This window comes from Chrysemys picta, chromosome 5 (genome assembly GCF_011386835.1).
Source record: "Chrysemys picta bellii isolate R12L10 chromosome 5, ASM1138683v2, whole genome shotgun sequence".
NCBI classification, from domain to species: Eukaryota; Metazoa; Chordata; order Testudines; family Emydidae; genus Chrysemys; species Chrysemys picta.
In genome coordinates, this window is record NC_088795.1 from 81,202,797 (window position 1) to 81,216,161 (window position 13,365).

The window sequence follows — 13,365 nt, forward strand, 5'->3', positions numbered from 1 at the left end:
TAAAAATGGAGATGAAACTTCTTTTCACCAGTTTGTGTAATACAAATGGAACAAGTATCAGAGGGGTAGCTGTGTTAGTCTGAATCTGTAGGGTCAGAGGGTCCTGTGGCACCTTTAAGACTAACAGAAGTATTGGGAGCATAAGCTTTCGTGGGTAAGAACCTCACTTCTTCAGATACTTCTGTTAGTCTTAAAGGTGCCACAGGACCCTCTCTTGCTTTTTACAAATGGAGCAAAGGAACAAAATTAAAGACTACCAATAAACCCCGCTACTAGTCTGGTTTGCAAGAGAGAAGTTGCCCACTGAACTGTTGTAGAATGCAAAGTCTAGTCAAGAGTGTAGTTGACTCTTATTAACCTCTTGCATCTTGTGTTTCTGTTGCTATTGCAAACTTTAGTGTGGAATAGAAAATTGTACTGGAAAATAACTTGGCATCAAATGGTGACAGTTTTGCTGGAGTTGGGTGACCTGCAGTAACATCAGTTACTTAAAGTAAATATTAAAATCAGACAATCAAAATGGTCACTCAGGTCAAACAATCTTACATAGCTAATTCAGAGAACATCACAAAGGGGAGTATTTGGAGAGAGGACTTTTTATTCCAATATATTATGCAGTAGTTTGAAGATGCCTGTTTCTTGCAAGATTTTCTTCGCAAATAATTTCATATTAGGAAGCTTGAGCTTTTGACTTAACTAGCGTATTGTAATATGGGGAGCTTTGTGTCAAGTTATTTCTGTAAGTCAAAATGTTTTTTATTTAAATTGATTAATACTCTAAAATTACTAAGAAACTGAATTTTATCCAAGTTAATCTCTACAGATGACTGAGCGGCTTGCTTCTGAAAAAAACAAACCTTGGAGGAACCTCTGATCTGAATCTGAAACTTACAGCATTCCCATAAGCTTTTCTCACTTCCTCATTACCCTAGTTCTGGGCTGTGCAACAGACAGACCCTCTAACTCTTTCTCCACAGGCCACAAACCTTATTTTACCTTTGAATCAAACATCCGCTCATTTTATCCCTATTGTCCCTTGGACTATCTCATCTCCTTTCACCACACCCTGACTGGAACATCTCTGAACACAAGAACAGCCATACAGGCTCTGAGAACTGCAGAGCCGGAGACCCCACTCTGGGTGGGGTACGTGCGGAGCCCCCATGACTGCCCCCCAAGCCAAAAGGATATGCCAGCTGCTTCCAGAAGCTGCGTGGAGCTAGGGCAGGCAGGGAGCCTGCCTTCGTCTCACTGTGGTGCTGACCAGACTTTTAGCAGCCTGGTCAGTGGTGCTGGCTGGAGCCGCCAAGGTCCCTTTTCAACTGGGTGTTCGGGTCAGAAACTGGATGCCTGGCAACCCTATTGACCTGGGCTTTGAGACTCTGCTGTGATTTTATTTTTTTTTCTTTGGTCATGTAGATGTACCTTTAGTGACTTGGTAGATTTATTGAGGGAAAAATGGTCTTGTTGTAACCAAGGACTGGAATTCAGGAGACTGGGATATCCCTTCTCGCTCTGCCACCGACTTTTTGATGTGATCATGGTCACACTCTTATTCTCTGTGCCACAGTCTGCCCCCATCTGTAAAGTGGAGATAATACTTAATTCCTTGGCCTGTATCCTACCCTTGGTGTTTTTTAAAAAACAGAGCCTCCATATAGGAGTTAATAGTGAGCTCTAATTAAAAATCAGTGGCACTCTGTGGTTCCTTGTTTGTAAATTACTGGAAGATCTATGGATTGAGGACATCATAGAAATGCAAAGTAGTATTAAGAAAAGGGTGGAAAAGCCTGTCTCTTCTGGTTAGCGTATTTAAAATAATGGAAACCACATTCCCATGAATGTAATTATCATCCTCCAAAGATCACTTGTTGTATCACCAAAAGGATGATAAATATTTTAGCATCCTGATGTTATCAAGAAGTCAGTGATTAAAATAAAACCTCCTTTACTGAGAGGGTGAGAGTTCAGCTTTCAGTATCCACAAAGGTACAACATTATTACTTGTGATGGGCAAATTGTGACATTCTGCCAAAATTTAGTAAAGACTTAGTGAAAAGAACCAACCTTTGACTCTGAATGAGGTCACATGTCTGTAAAGATGTAAATTAGGATCACATTTTAGAAGAGGAGAGTTTTACTAATTATTTTAACAAATACCAAGTGTCTATTAGCTGCCAAGCAAGCTCTGGACAGGGTATTGTGTCTAGCTTAATGAGTAAAGGGAAAAAGTCATGTGAGGCAGGAAGTGTATTGAGCCTCTGTCTCTGATATTTTGGTAGTTGCTTTAATCAGTTGTTTGCATAATTTGGCCGGCTAGCTATTCTGGGTCTTGCTATTGTGTTCAGTTGTGATCCAGCTATTGAACACAGTGGCACGCTATAGAGCTGCATTTATAGTGTCTGTATAAAAACTCCATAATCTTCCTGTGAATTATTTTCCTTAAACAAATTAAAGGATTTGGACTAGGTTATATCACAAATAACAGTAAAAATCTTTTCTTGGGCAATGTAAGGAGGAATTGGAATTTTCAAGACAAAACCAGAAACCTAAAGAGTATCTGCTCTGTATAGATCTCCAGCAAGGAAGGAAACCAGCTATGACTGCAGAAAAGTTTGTTGTTGAGGAAGGGAAAGGGCTCAGTTTCTCATAACTGAGAGGAAAGGGTGTGAAATCTGGTAATAATTGGAGGAAATAATGAACATTATCGTTCATGTTCAACCACATACTACAAAGTATGTGGAAGTAAACACAGAACCTTTGTTTTGAAACTGGTCACTAGGTTTTTTCAGGCCTCACTATTACGTGACATTGAGAGAGGAAATCATAATATGGCATATAAAAGGGATGTGGCCAGAAACCTTTTCTCTTGAGAGGGGTGAGAAGGTGAATGAAGTTTTAATGATGAACTGCAAAAATGTGGGGTTTTGTTTTGTTGAAATGTTTTAGGCTCTCATGATGTTAACCTGACATACGAAGGCAAATATATTCACACCTTATAGCAAAGTAGCTACACTAAAACTTGCTTCTTCCTTCACATACCAGCTACCTGACTTCAGGGTTCTGTTTTCAAGAACACTACTTTTCTTCTTCCCACTCATCCCTGTAAATGTGAGCAAAACTCTTCTTCTTGATCTCCAGTCTAGCTGCTGACCTTTCCACTTCACTCAACCCACTCTCATCAGATTTTTTTTTAAATGACCTTTTTATGGGCATATCTTAGGACCTGTACTTCTTTGTCCTTCTCCTTGGCCTCCCCTGCTTTTAACACTGAATACTCCCTCCTCCTCCTCCTCCTCCTGCTGGTTCTCCTTCTGCCTCTTTAGCTGTTTCTTCAGCCGCTGCTTTGGCAAGTTCTTGCCATTCGTGAAGATTCCATTTGGTGCTCTCCTCACCGGTCCCTCTTTTTTCTCTGCTAACATGGTTTCAGCTACTGTTTCTATACTGACTGCTCACAAGTCTACCTCTTCATGCCTGACTTATTTCCCTCCATGTTGTTCTGCATTGCAGCCTGTCTTGTGACACTTATTCCTAGATGTCTCACTGGCAACTTAAACCACACATAACCAAAAGTGAAATCCTCTGTTTCCTTTTAAAACCCTCTTGACTTGCCCTAGTCACTCTCATTGTTGACAACACTATCTTTCTGTCATTCAGGCCTTTCTGGGGTTCCTCTTCAGTTCCTATCTCTCCTTCACCCCACATGTCCATGGAAACCTGCTGCTGTATCCTCCACAAACCTTCTAAGTATCAAACCTGCTCCATCTTTACTGCTCAAACTTTTGTACAGGCTCTAATCATCCCCTTTCTTCACTACTGCAACTTTTCCTCCCCACTGATTTATCTGAGGCATAAAGAGTCCTCTACTAGTTCTTAGCAGCTGTGGTTTGTATGCTCATCTTCCTTGCCTGGGGATCTGTCACAGTTCAGGGCAACTGCACCTGTATATTCCCCCTCCATAGTCCAGCAAGGGCACCCATCCTCAGGCTTCTGGCTCCCCTGGCCATCACCTCTGTTTTTCACACCCTTGAGCAACAAAAGTTTTACTGACATAAGTGCGAGTGTAGACATGGCCTGACTGTCCCTCTCTTGGCTCTCCCTCTCCTCAAATATAAACTGCTTGTCCTCCCCTTCAGGGTCCTGCATAACTCCACTCCCATTTGCATATCCAGCTTTGTCTTGGTGTTGCCTCCCCCTCTGCTCAGGTAATGATACCAGCCTCAGTGCTCCGTCTTTCCACCTCTCCCACATTGTTCTCGGTGTCACCCCCTATGCATGGAACATCCTTCTTAAGCTGGCACACAAGGTCATTATCATCTACACATTCAAATACTTTCATTTACATGCTTTCTCTGAATACCCATACAATCTTTATAGTGGGAACCTCTGTGTGTCCTTCCACACGCCAACCCTGTTGTTTCATTGCTCTTTTAGTTCTGTCATTGTCTGTCTAAAATTGGAAAGAAAGCTGTTGAGATTAAGGGCAGTGTTGTGTTGTAAAATGCCTAGCACCCCGCTGGGCATTGTGAAATATTTATTATTGCCTCCTATGACTCAGTTACCAGTGCATTTTAAATTCTTACAGCACCATACACAGGAAAAAAAATTGCAGTTTGGAAACAAAATCACAGGAACACCTGTGTTCATGTATCGAGGTCATAGCAAGAAAGTAGACATTGCTAGAAAAACATAATCCTTATATCCACTTACCATGCATGAACATGCATCAAATATTGACAGTGTCACTATGGCTCAGTTGACTTCAGACTGTCCTATAAATAATAATATTTATATTCAAGCCCTGTAACAGGATTTGGGCTGCTACCCAATGCTGGTCTACAGTGCTGCACTAATAGTTACCAGGATAAAAGCCTGTATGCCACCATCCATGGGCCAGCCACAAGAGGGTGACACAGTCGCATGCATATTTTATCTACTGCATTGCACTGCCCTGTGGATACCTGCCATTTTATTGTGTCTGCAGTGATTTTGAGTCTTTTGAAATGTTTGGCCTGCAATATGTGCACTTCCCAATAGAATCTAAAAATCAGGTGCCAGACCAAAAATATCAATAGATGTAACTTTGTTGGAATTGGAGATACCAGGAGAAGACTCCCACCACCCAGTTGCTGCAGTCATTCCCTGGAGTATATGAAAGAAGAAAACCACCTTCCACCAGAGAGGATGGGAGAGGTAGAACAAGTCACCTTCTGAAGTATGCCTGTACTACAGAAAAGGGGAGTAGCCAAAGGGAGTGAGGATTTCGGGGTTTATGAAAGACTTGAGGTGAGGATGGTGCAGGCCAAAAGATGGACTCCGTGGTCACTGCAAAGCAGAATTTGGAAATATAGGGCTGGAGTCTTATTTAAACTTAGCCCCTTTTACACTGACAGAATGGTGGAAAGAGGTCATGGTTTAAATTAGAATCATGGCCATTGTTTTTCATTTTTATCTGATATGATGTACTTCAGACCTAGTTTGGCAAAGCCTTCAGGAAAGGGAATGCATAGGGGGAAAAACACAGAGTGACTGGTCTCAGTTTCCTTTGAGTGTTGAAGGAAATCCCTGTGCTTTGGAAGCTTCCACAACATTAAATTTGACTTGGGTTCTGTTCAAGCATGGTGAAGGTTTGGGCAGGTTTTGTCTGAACTGGTTTGTCCACCTGTGCTTCCCGATTCAGTAAGAGCGAACCTATACTAGCTGAGAGGGGAATAGCCTCAATGGATGTGAGGCATAAAGTAACATTCTTACAAGCATATCCAAGCTAGAAGTGTATGTATTTGATCTCAGTGTAATTGGACCAGTGGTAGTGATGATTTTCTTTAAAGCATGTTGGTAGGGAGAGAGCTTGCTATCCAGATCATATCAATCCTGGATTTGAGGTGGAGCTCAAGAATGAAGATTTTAGTCTGTATAGGAGATTTCTGCATCATGGTGGTGTCAGCCTAGAGCATCCAGATGAGGGCATCAAGTTTTGACCGCAAAGAGTCAAACGTTCTCTTCTGCCAAATGTTTCAGTCATCCAAAAATAAAAATTGAAAGATGACACAATTTTGTAACCAGGATGGAGGAACTAGCAAATATTGGGAGCATAAGCTTTCGTGGGTAAGAACCTCACTTCTTCAGATGCAAGTCTCTTACCCACGAAAGCTTATGCTCCCAATACTTCTGTTAGTCTTAAAGGTGCTACAGGACCCTCTGTTGCTTTTTACAGATTCAGACTAACACGGCTACCCCTCTGATACTTAGCAAATATTGGATCTCCAGGACAGTAGACCAGGTGCATAGGAGGATGGCTGTGATATGAGCATGCTATTTCTCTTCAGCAAGCACTGCAGTCATTCGGAGGACCAGTAGCAGTGACATGAATGGAAGAGATGAACCTATGGACATGTCCAAAACATAGATGAAAAAGTGCATAGGGCTTCAAACAGTGAGACAGCAAAGCAGGGTAGGCATGAAGAAAAGAGGGACATTTTACATTTTTTGTTAAGATATGTGATATTCAAACATAAAGTAAATATTTTTCCTGTGCAAGTCTTTAGGAAATCAGTGTCTGTGCTACGTAAACATCAATATCTTTTATTCAACTTTCACTTCTTAACAAATCAAATTGCTGGTGCCTGCAGGATTTTAGTTGAAGCTTGGTATTTCTTTCCATTTGGATTCCAAGGAACAATAGAACATCTTGGCATCTGAATAGCAATCTTTTCAGCTCTAAGATTTTCTGTTGTTATTGTTGAAGGTTAATTTTATTTTAATGATTCTACCTATTTGCTTGATTTCAGTACATGTGTAATCAGAGATTGAATCTGTTTTAGCAAAAGCCATGTTTAAATACAGTTCTTGTTAGCAGGGTCTGTGGTTTCTCTAGACAGGACACGGCTGAACCATGTAATAAATAATTTTACAAAATTTTACTATATACTAGGGAAGGGGGATGCAGGATTAAAGGTCTCATGATGGAGCTTGTCCATATGTTTAAACCTAGTATTTGGTAGTGTATCTTCAGAACAAATATAGGAAATGCTTAAAGGATAATACTAGTTAATGTGAAGCTGTGAATTTTGTTGTTTGTTTTATTAGCAGTCAGAATTAGTTTAGATGCTTGGTTTGGACTTGTGCCCATGTGTAACCATATGGTACAGCAGTTGATGGAATGCAGATAATAACTTCATTTGCTTTACTGTTTAAGTACATACTTGTGCTAGCAGGTCCCTTAGCTTTGCCCTGACCTGCTATGTGAACTTTGGCAAGTCATTTAATCTGTGCCTCAGTTTCCCCATCTTGAAAAGGATATAATGGTACTTTTCCTCTCTTGTAAAGCACTTTGAAATCTACAGATGAAAAGCACCATCTAAGAGCTAAGTATAATTAAACAACAATTGGACTTTATCACTTCCTCAACCGAGCCTTTTTACTTATTTAAAATCTGCCTGTCTATAAGATGGGAACACCCCTGGTGTTAGAAATGCGATAGAAATGCTGCCAAGTCACTGGGCTCACCCATGATTAAAACATTGCTAAAAATTTACATTAATAACTAGTCACTTCAAAGCAGATCTAAAATTAAGAATAAGAGGTTGGTGAAAACTTCAGAGACCTATTGAGTCAAGAAACCTCAAGTGAAACCTCCATAAAATGTAGTTTCTTTATGATTGTAGGGGTGTAAATGTAAAAAGTATTTAGTTTGCTAGATAATTGACAGCTGTATTAATATTTCAAAATTGCAGAAACTGGTGGAACTAGCTATTTGCTATGTAAAACTATTATTGCTGTCTAGATGGTGAAATCTACTTCCACCAGCCCTGAAATACTGGTTTCAGGGTTTGATCCTGTGCTCGTTGCAATCAGTGGCAATACTCCCGGTGTCTTTAATAGCGCAGCATCAAGACCCGAGCGAATGGGTGAAATAGCTTCTTTCCATAAGCTAGTGCACCACGTTAATGGGAACTTAATAGAATTAGAGGCGACTTCCTAGGAATCATTTGTAAACACAACAAATGAGTGTAGTTAAAATTTTGGGTAGAATGTGGGTATTGTGCATCTGTCTTTTCCCTGGGTTTTTCTTATTGGTATTCTTTCTCTTCTGTTTTTAAATTACTTACCTTCTTGTGTTTATTTGGACCATTGTTTTTCTTCAGGAGACTGCAGGCATTTTGAATAATAGTTCAACATTACAATAAACAAAAATATCATGAATATAACTGATATATAAAGTGCTGACTGTTTAATCTTTTGTGTGTGGGTTTTTTATTTATTTATTTATTTTGCATTGGTGTTTTTGTTTTTTTCTAACTTTGGAAATCTTCTTAGCTTTTCCTTCTACCTCTTTCCATTTTTTTTCCTTCCTCCCATTCTCTACAACTTCCCTCTCTATTTTGTCTGTCAGTCTCTGTATCTCCTATTTTCTCCCCTCAGCGTTCTTCTTTTATGCCTTCCTTTACACAATTTCATGTTCACCCACGCTGGCTTTACAGTGCTTTTTTGTTTTGAGTGTGATTTCTTTTTTTGGGCTACACTGCATCCATAAAGTGGCTCCTAAAGCCTTTTTCAGTTTCGTGGTGAGCCATGAGACAGATCCTCAAATAAGTAGAACTCAGCCAGGGGCAGGGATGTTGGAGGGGGTTCAAATCTGCCCTTATAGTGAACAAATTAGAAGTGACTGTTGCTTGAGCTTCTGCTGCCATTATAGGTTTTCCCTTCTAGTGAGAAAATGGTATGGTAGATCTCAAATCAATGAAGGCTACACTCAGAAAGACCTCAAGACTTCTGGAGTACGCTGTTCAAACAGTTTCACTTTTGTTTCTACTGCCTGTCCCTCCCTTCTCACATTTCTCTCCAGACTTCTTCTCCTTGTCCATATCTATTCCGCCCCCAACAATCTTCTATTCATTGAACTTTTTGAAACTTTGCACTTTTAGAGAGAGGTAAGGGATTGACTCTGTGTACACAAATTTGCAGAGGGACAATAGGGTTGAGGTCCGTTATTTATCACCTCTATATTTTATTTATTTATTTAAAAACATTTTTGTTGTTAACAAGCATGTTATCTCTGGAGACACAAATCCACAGTTTGAAAACTGCAAAACTAAGCATCTCTGATGGTATCTTCTAGGATGAGCACTGAGTCCCATTGGGTAGGTAGAAATATTAACCTAAATAAACCATACAGAAGCCCTGGGAGCCCCATAAGATTGGGTCCCTAATCCATGAACTATTGGAACTCATTTACAAAACTTTTCTTAAACATTACATGAATATATTGTCTCATACTATAGGAATAGGGATTATAAATTCTAATTCATGATGAGATATCTTTGAGCTATAATGTATCTTAATTAAAACTATCTTTAGATAGGTTTTTTCCTCAAAAAGCATTTTATCAAAAAAATTGATTTAAATTTAAAACAAAAAAACAAAAAAAGATTTTTTAATCATTGATTTTTATCCACCCTGCCTACTTGAGAACCTCCAGCAGCATTTTAGGTCTCAATTAGTGTTCAAATGACTAAGTTATGGTTAGGTTTTACTTTTTTAGAACTAGTTCTGACAGCATTTAAAAAATAGTGAATAATGACTATCTAATCTCAGCAGTTTCTTAGTGGAGAAGTCTGAAATGAAACTCAGGTACAGTTCTGAAGTGTCACAGGGAAGGATGTATTAATGAGTGACAATGGGCCAGACCCTGCTGTCTGTCATATCAGTGTAAATATAAATAACTCTGTCTTGGATGAAGTTACTCCCAATTTTGTACTCTGGAAGCTAAGAGCAGAATTTGGTCCTATTGGTTTTATTAGTAGATAGTTACACAAAAAGGCATTCCAGTGTTGACTTCCTCAGTACTCTGAAGGGCTTTTTATAAAGGGTAAGAAAAAAATCTGTAAATTTAAGGGAAAAGCTGAGATTTATTTCTGTCAGTACAGGTAAGCATGCAATGAAGTCAGCTACCAAAGGGCCAAATTCTGTGCTATGTTGGATGTGGCGCAGAGCTGTGCTACTCTAGGAGGGATTATGCCTAAGGAAGCACAATTCCTCCTAGAGCAGTGGTTCTCAAACTGTGGGTTGGGACCTCAAAGTGGGTTGCAACCATGTTCTAATGGGGTTGCCAGGATTGGCATTTGTCTTGCTGGGGCCTGAGGCCGAAGCCCAAGTCCCACTGCCTGGGGCCAAAGCCCAAGGGCTTCAGCCTTGGGTGGCAGGATCAGGCTACAGTTCCCCCACCTGGGGATGAAGCCCTTGGGCTTTGGATATGGTCCCCGCCCAGGACGGGCAGGGTGCTTCAGCTTCCCTTCTCCCCCCCCCCCCCCCCCCGGTCTCTCCCCTGGGTGGCGGAGCTCGGGCGGGCTCAGGCTTCAGTTCCCCCTCCTGGGGTCATGTAATTTTTGTTGTCAAAAGGGGGTTGCGGTGCAATGAAGTTTGAGAACCCCTGTCCGGGAGCTTGGGAAGCTCCATTGTGCAGTGGAGAGAGTGTGCATGCAGCACCTTGGGTGCAGTCAGGGGGCTCCAGGATCAGTCCCTCATGCACCTCCCCCCCCAATGTAGACACAGATAGAGAAGTGCTCAAGGTTAGCCAGCACATTGTAGGGGGAAGCCTAGTGTTGACTGTGGCCAGGTAAACCAAGGATGAAGGTATTAATTTATGACCATGCTAGGAAGAAGGTTATAGTTAGTGACAATGTGTTAGCTAAACTCAGCTGCTTTGCCTGAGGCAGATAATGAATATAGTCATTCTTTCAACTGGATTTTTGTTCAACTATTGCAGTTTGAGGTGCCTCAAAATGAAAGTTCTAAAAAAACAAAAACACTTTCTCACATTATTGACAGTTAACAGGAAATGGCTGTTGTTGCTTCTGATAGTAATTCCCCTTCAGTGGAAACCAAGGAAATGTAGGGCAAGGAAAAAGTTTTGTAGCACTCCAGAATAGTGACTTAGTACCATATTCTGTCCTAATTTACATTGGTGTAAATCCAATGGAATTGCTGTGGGTGTAATGAAGACCAGTATCTGCCCTGAGCTGGGTTTGACTAAGGAGCAAGAGAGTAGAGGACTGGGAAAATATACACCTTTACCTCGATAGAACGCTGTCCTCGGGAACCAAAAAATCTTACTGCGTTATAGGTGAAACTGCGTTATATTGAACTTGCTTTGATCCACCAGAGTGCACAGCCCCGCCCGCCCAGAGCACTGTTTTACTGCGTTATATCCAAATTTGTGTTATTTTGGGTCGGGTTATATCACGGTAGCGGTGTATTTGGGGTTCTGGTTAACTGGAATCAGTTTATAAATTTAATTAGCTGCTTTTTTTTTTTTAATTAACTTTCAAATGATGCTTCAGTAGTTTCACCATGATAAGGCCCCAGAGATGTGCCCTGGTACTTGACGACAGTTGATTTTCAGGGTGGTGCTACTTGATGAAGTACTACATCATATGTTGTATGTCAGCTACAGATTATATTTCAAAGACAGTTGCCCTAACACATGAACCTAGAGGCAAAATAACTGTAGAAGTAAGCACTTTTGAATGTTATTGAAACAAATATTTGTTGAACCGGTAATGCTGCCTTATTGATTTATTTTTTTTGGACTGAGTAAATCATTAAACCACTCCTTGCAAACTTCTGGGTTTAGTTGTGGCTCTTTGAACAAGATCCATGTTAGGATATTGGGAGAAGGGACCTGGAGACATAATGCCTGTGGAAGATAGGAGCAGGCCATAATGATCCTGAGGAACTGGAAGGGGAAAGGTACAGTAACTCCTCACTTTAAGTCGTCCTGGTTACCGTTGTTTCGTTGTTAATTGCTGATCAATTAGGGAACATGCTCATTTAAAGTTGTGCAATGCTCCACTCTTGTGTTGTTTGGCTGCCTGCTTTCTCCATAGCTGGCAGCCTCCCTACGCGCCCCCCCACCCCACACACACACAGCGCCTCCCTCCTGCTGGCAGACCCCGCGGATCAGTGCCTCCGCCCCCGACAATCAGCTGGCTTGCGGCGTTTTGGGGGCAGAAGGGAGTGGGGAGGAGTGAGGACTCAGCGTGCAGGCTCCCCCTGCCTCCCCAACACCGCAAGCCAGCTGATTGCCCTGGGCAGGAGGCAGGGGGGGAGGGAGGGGGAGCCTGCGCGCTGAGTCCTGCCCCCTAAACACTGCAAGCCAGCTGATTGCCCCAGAGAAGGGGAAGGAGCGAGGACTCGGTGTGCAGGCTCCCCCTCCCTTCCCTGCCTCCTGCCAGCAGCAATCAGCTGGCTTGTGGGGGTTTAGCAGGGGGGGGGGAGCGAGGACACTGCGTGGGAAGTAAAGGGGGAGGAGGTCGGGGGGGGGGAGAAGAGGCAGGTCAAGGATGGAGGCTTGGGGGAAGCGAGGGAGTGGGCGGGCTGAGGGTTGAGCTCCCCCACCCCCTGCCCCTGATGCTTGCAGAGTAGGGGAAGCTGCCGCTACTGCGCAATGTGCTTCTCTTAGCCTACAGCACCTGCAGCCTCCTTGCTTGCCTCATCTCCAGTACCAGTGGGCTGTGCCTGTGTGGGGTAAGGCAGGGGCACCTCCCAACTATAGTACTGTACTGTATGTACAGTATGTTTGTAAACACATAGCACGTGCACACTACTCACCCCCAGCGTAGTATTAAATTGCTTGTTTAAAAATTGTTTAAACCTCATACCTGTATTAAATTGCTTGTTTAAAATGTATATAATGCCTTTTGTCTGGCAAAAAAAAAATTTCCCTGGAACCTAACCCCCCCCCCCATTTACATTAATTCTTATGGGGAAATTGGATTCGCTTAATATCATTTCACTTAAAGTCGTATTTTTCAGGAACATAACTACAATGTTTAGTGAGGAGTTACTGTATTCACTTGGCTACCTCTGTTATATTTCTGGAAACAATGTAGTATCCACTCTTTCCACTACCAACTTTCCACATTCTCCAAGCCTATGTACAAGGGAACTGGGTAGAATGAGGGCCGCAACCTAGCCTAACTCTGTTCCTTGGTACAGACAGCACAAGCAAGCCTCCACTCTGCATTTGCACATTCTTCTGAATGAAAGCACTGAAGGGAGGAGGAGCTCCAGTACATGTCCTTTTCTTTTTCCACTGGCCCCCACACAGATGCATTAGGTGAAACTGGATTCTCTTTGCAAAATGACATGCATGCCTACAGTGATGGTGTTTGTAAAACATTATACACCTCTACCCCGATATAACGCGACCCGATATAACATGGGTTCGCATATTGCACGGTAACCCCGGGGCTCCGGCTCGGGCGGCACTTTAAAGGGCTTGGGGCTCCGGCTGCTGCGGGGAGCCCCGGGCCCTTTAAATCACCGCTGGAGCCCTGCCGCCCCCACCCCGGAGCTGCAGCAGCG

General features: G+C 42.2%; 1 protein-coding gene across 4 annotated transcripts in view; it reads left to right on the top strand.

Annotated features, from left to right (window-relative positions):
• Positions 1-13,365, top strand: part of STOX2 (storkhead box 2) — a 202,667-nt gene that overhangs the window by 33,720 nt on the left and 155,582 nt on the right. The window contains exon 1 of one of the 4 annotated variants that reach the window (XM_065596758.1): positions 11,631-11,748. The exons of 2 other annotated variants lie outside the window; for them this stretch is intronic. Coding sequence is in view for 1 of the 2 variants with exons in the window: in XM_065596756.1 (XP_065452828.1) it covers positions 11,721-11,748 (28 nt within the window). In the remaining variant the exon portion in view is untranslated. Of the gene's footprint in view, positions 1-11,630; positions 11,749-13,365 lie in introns of those variants that run through there. One more of the 4 variants, XM_065596756.1, reaches the window with a different exon arrangement.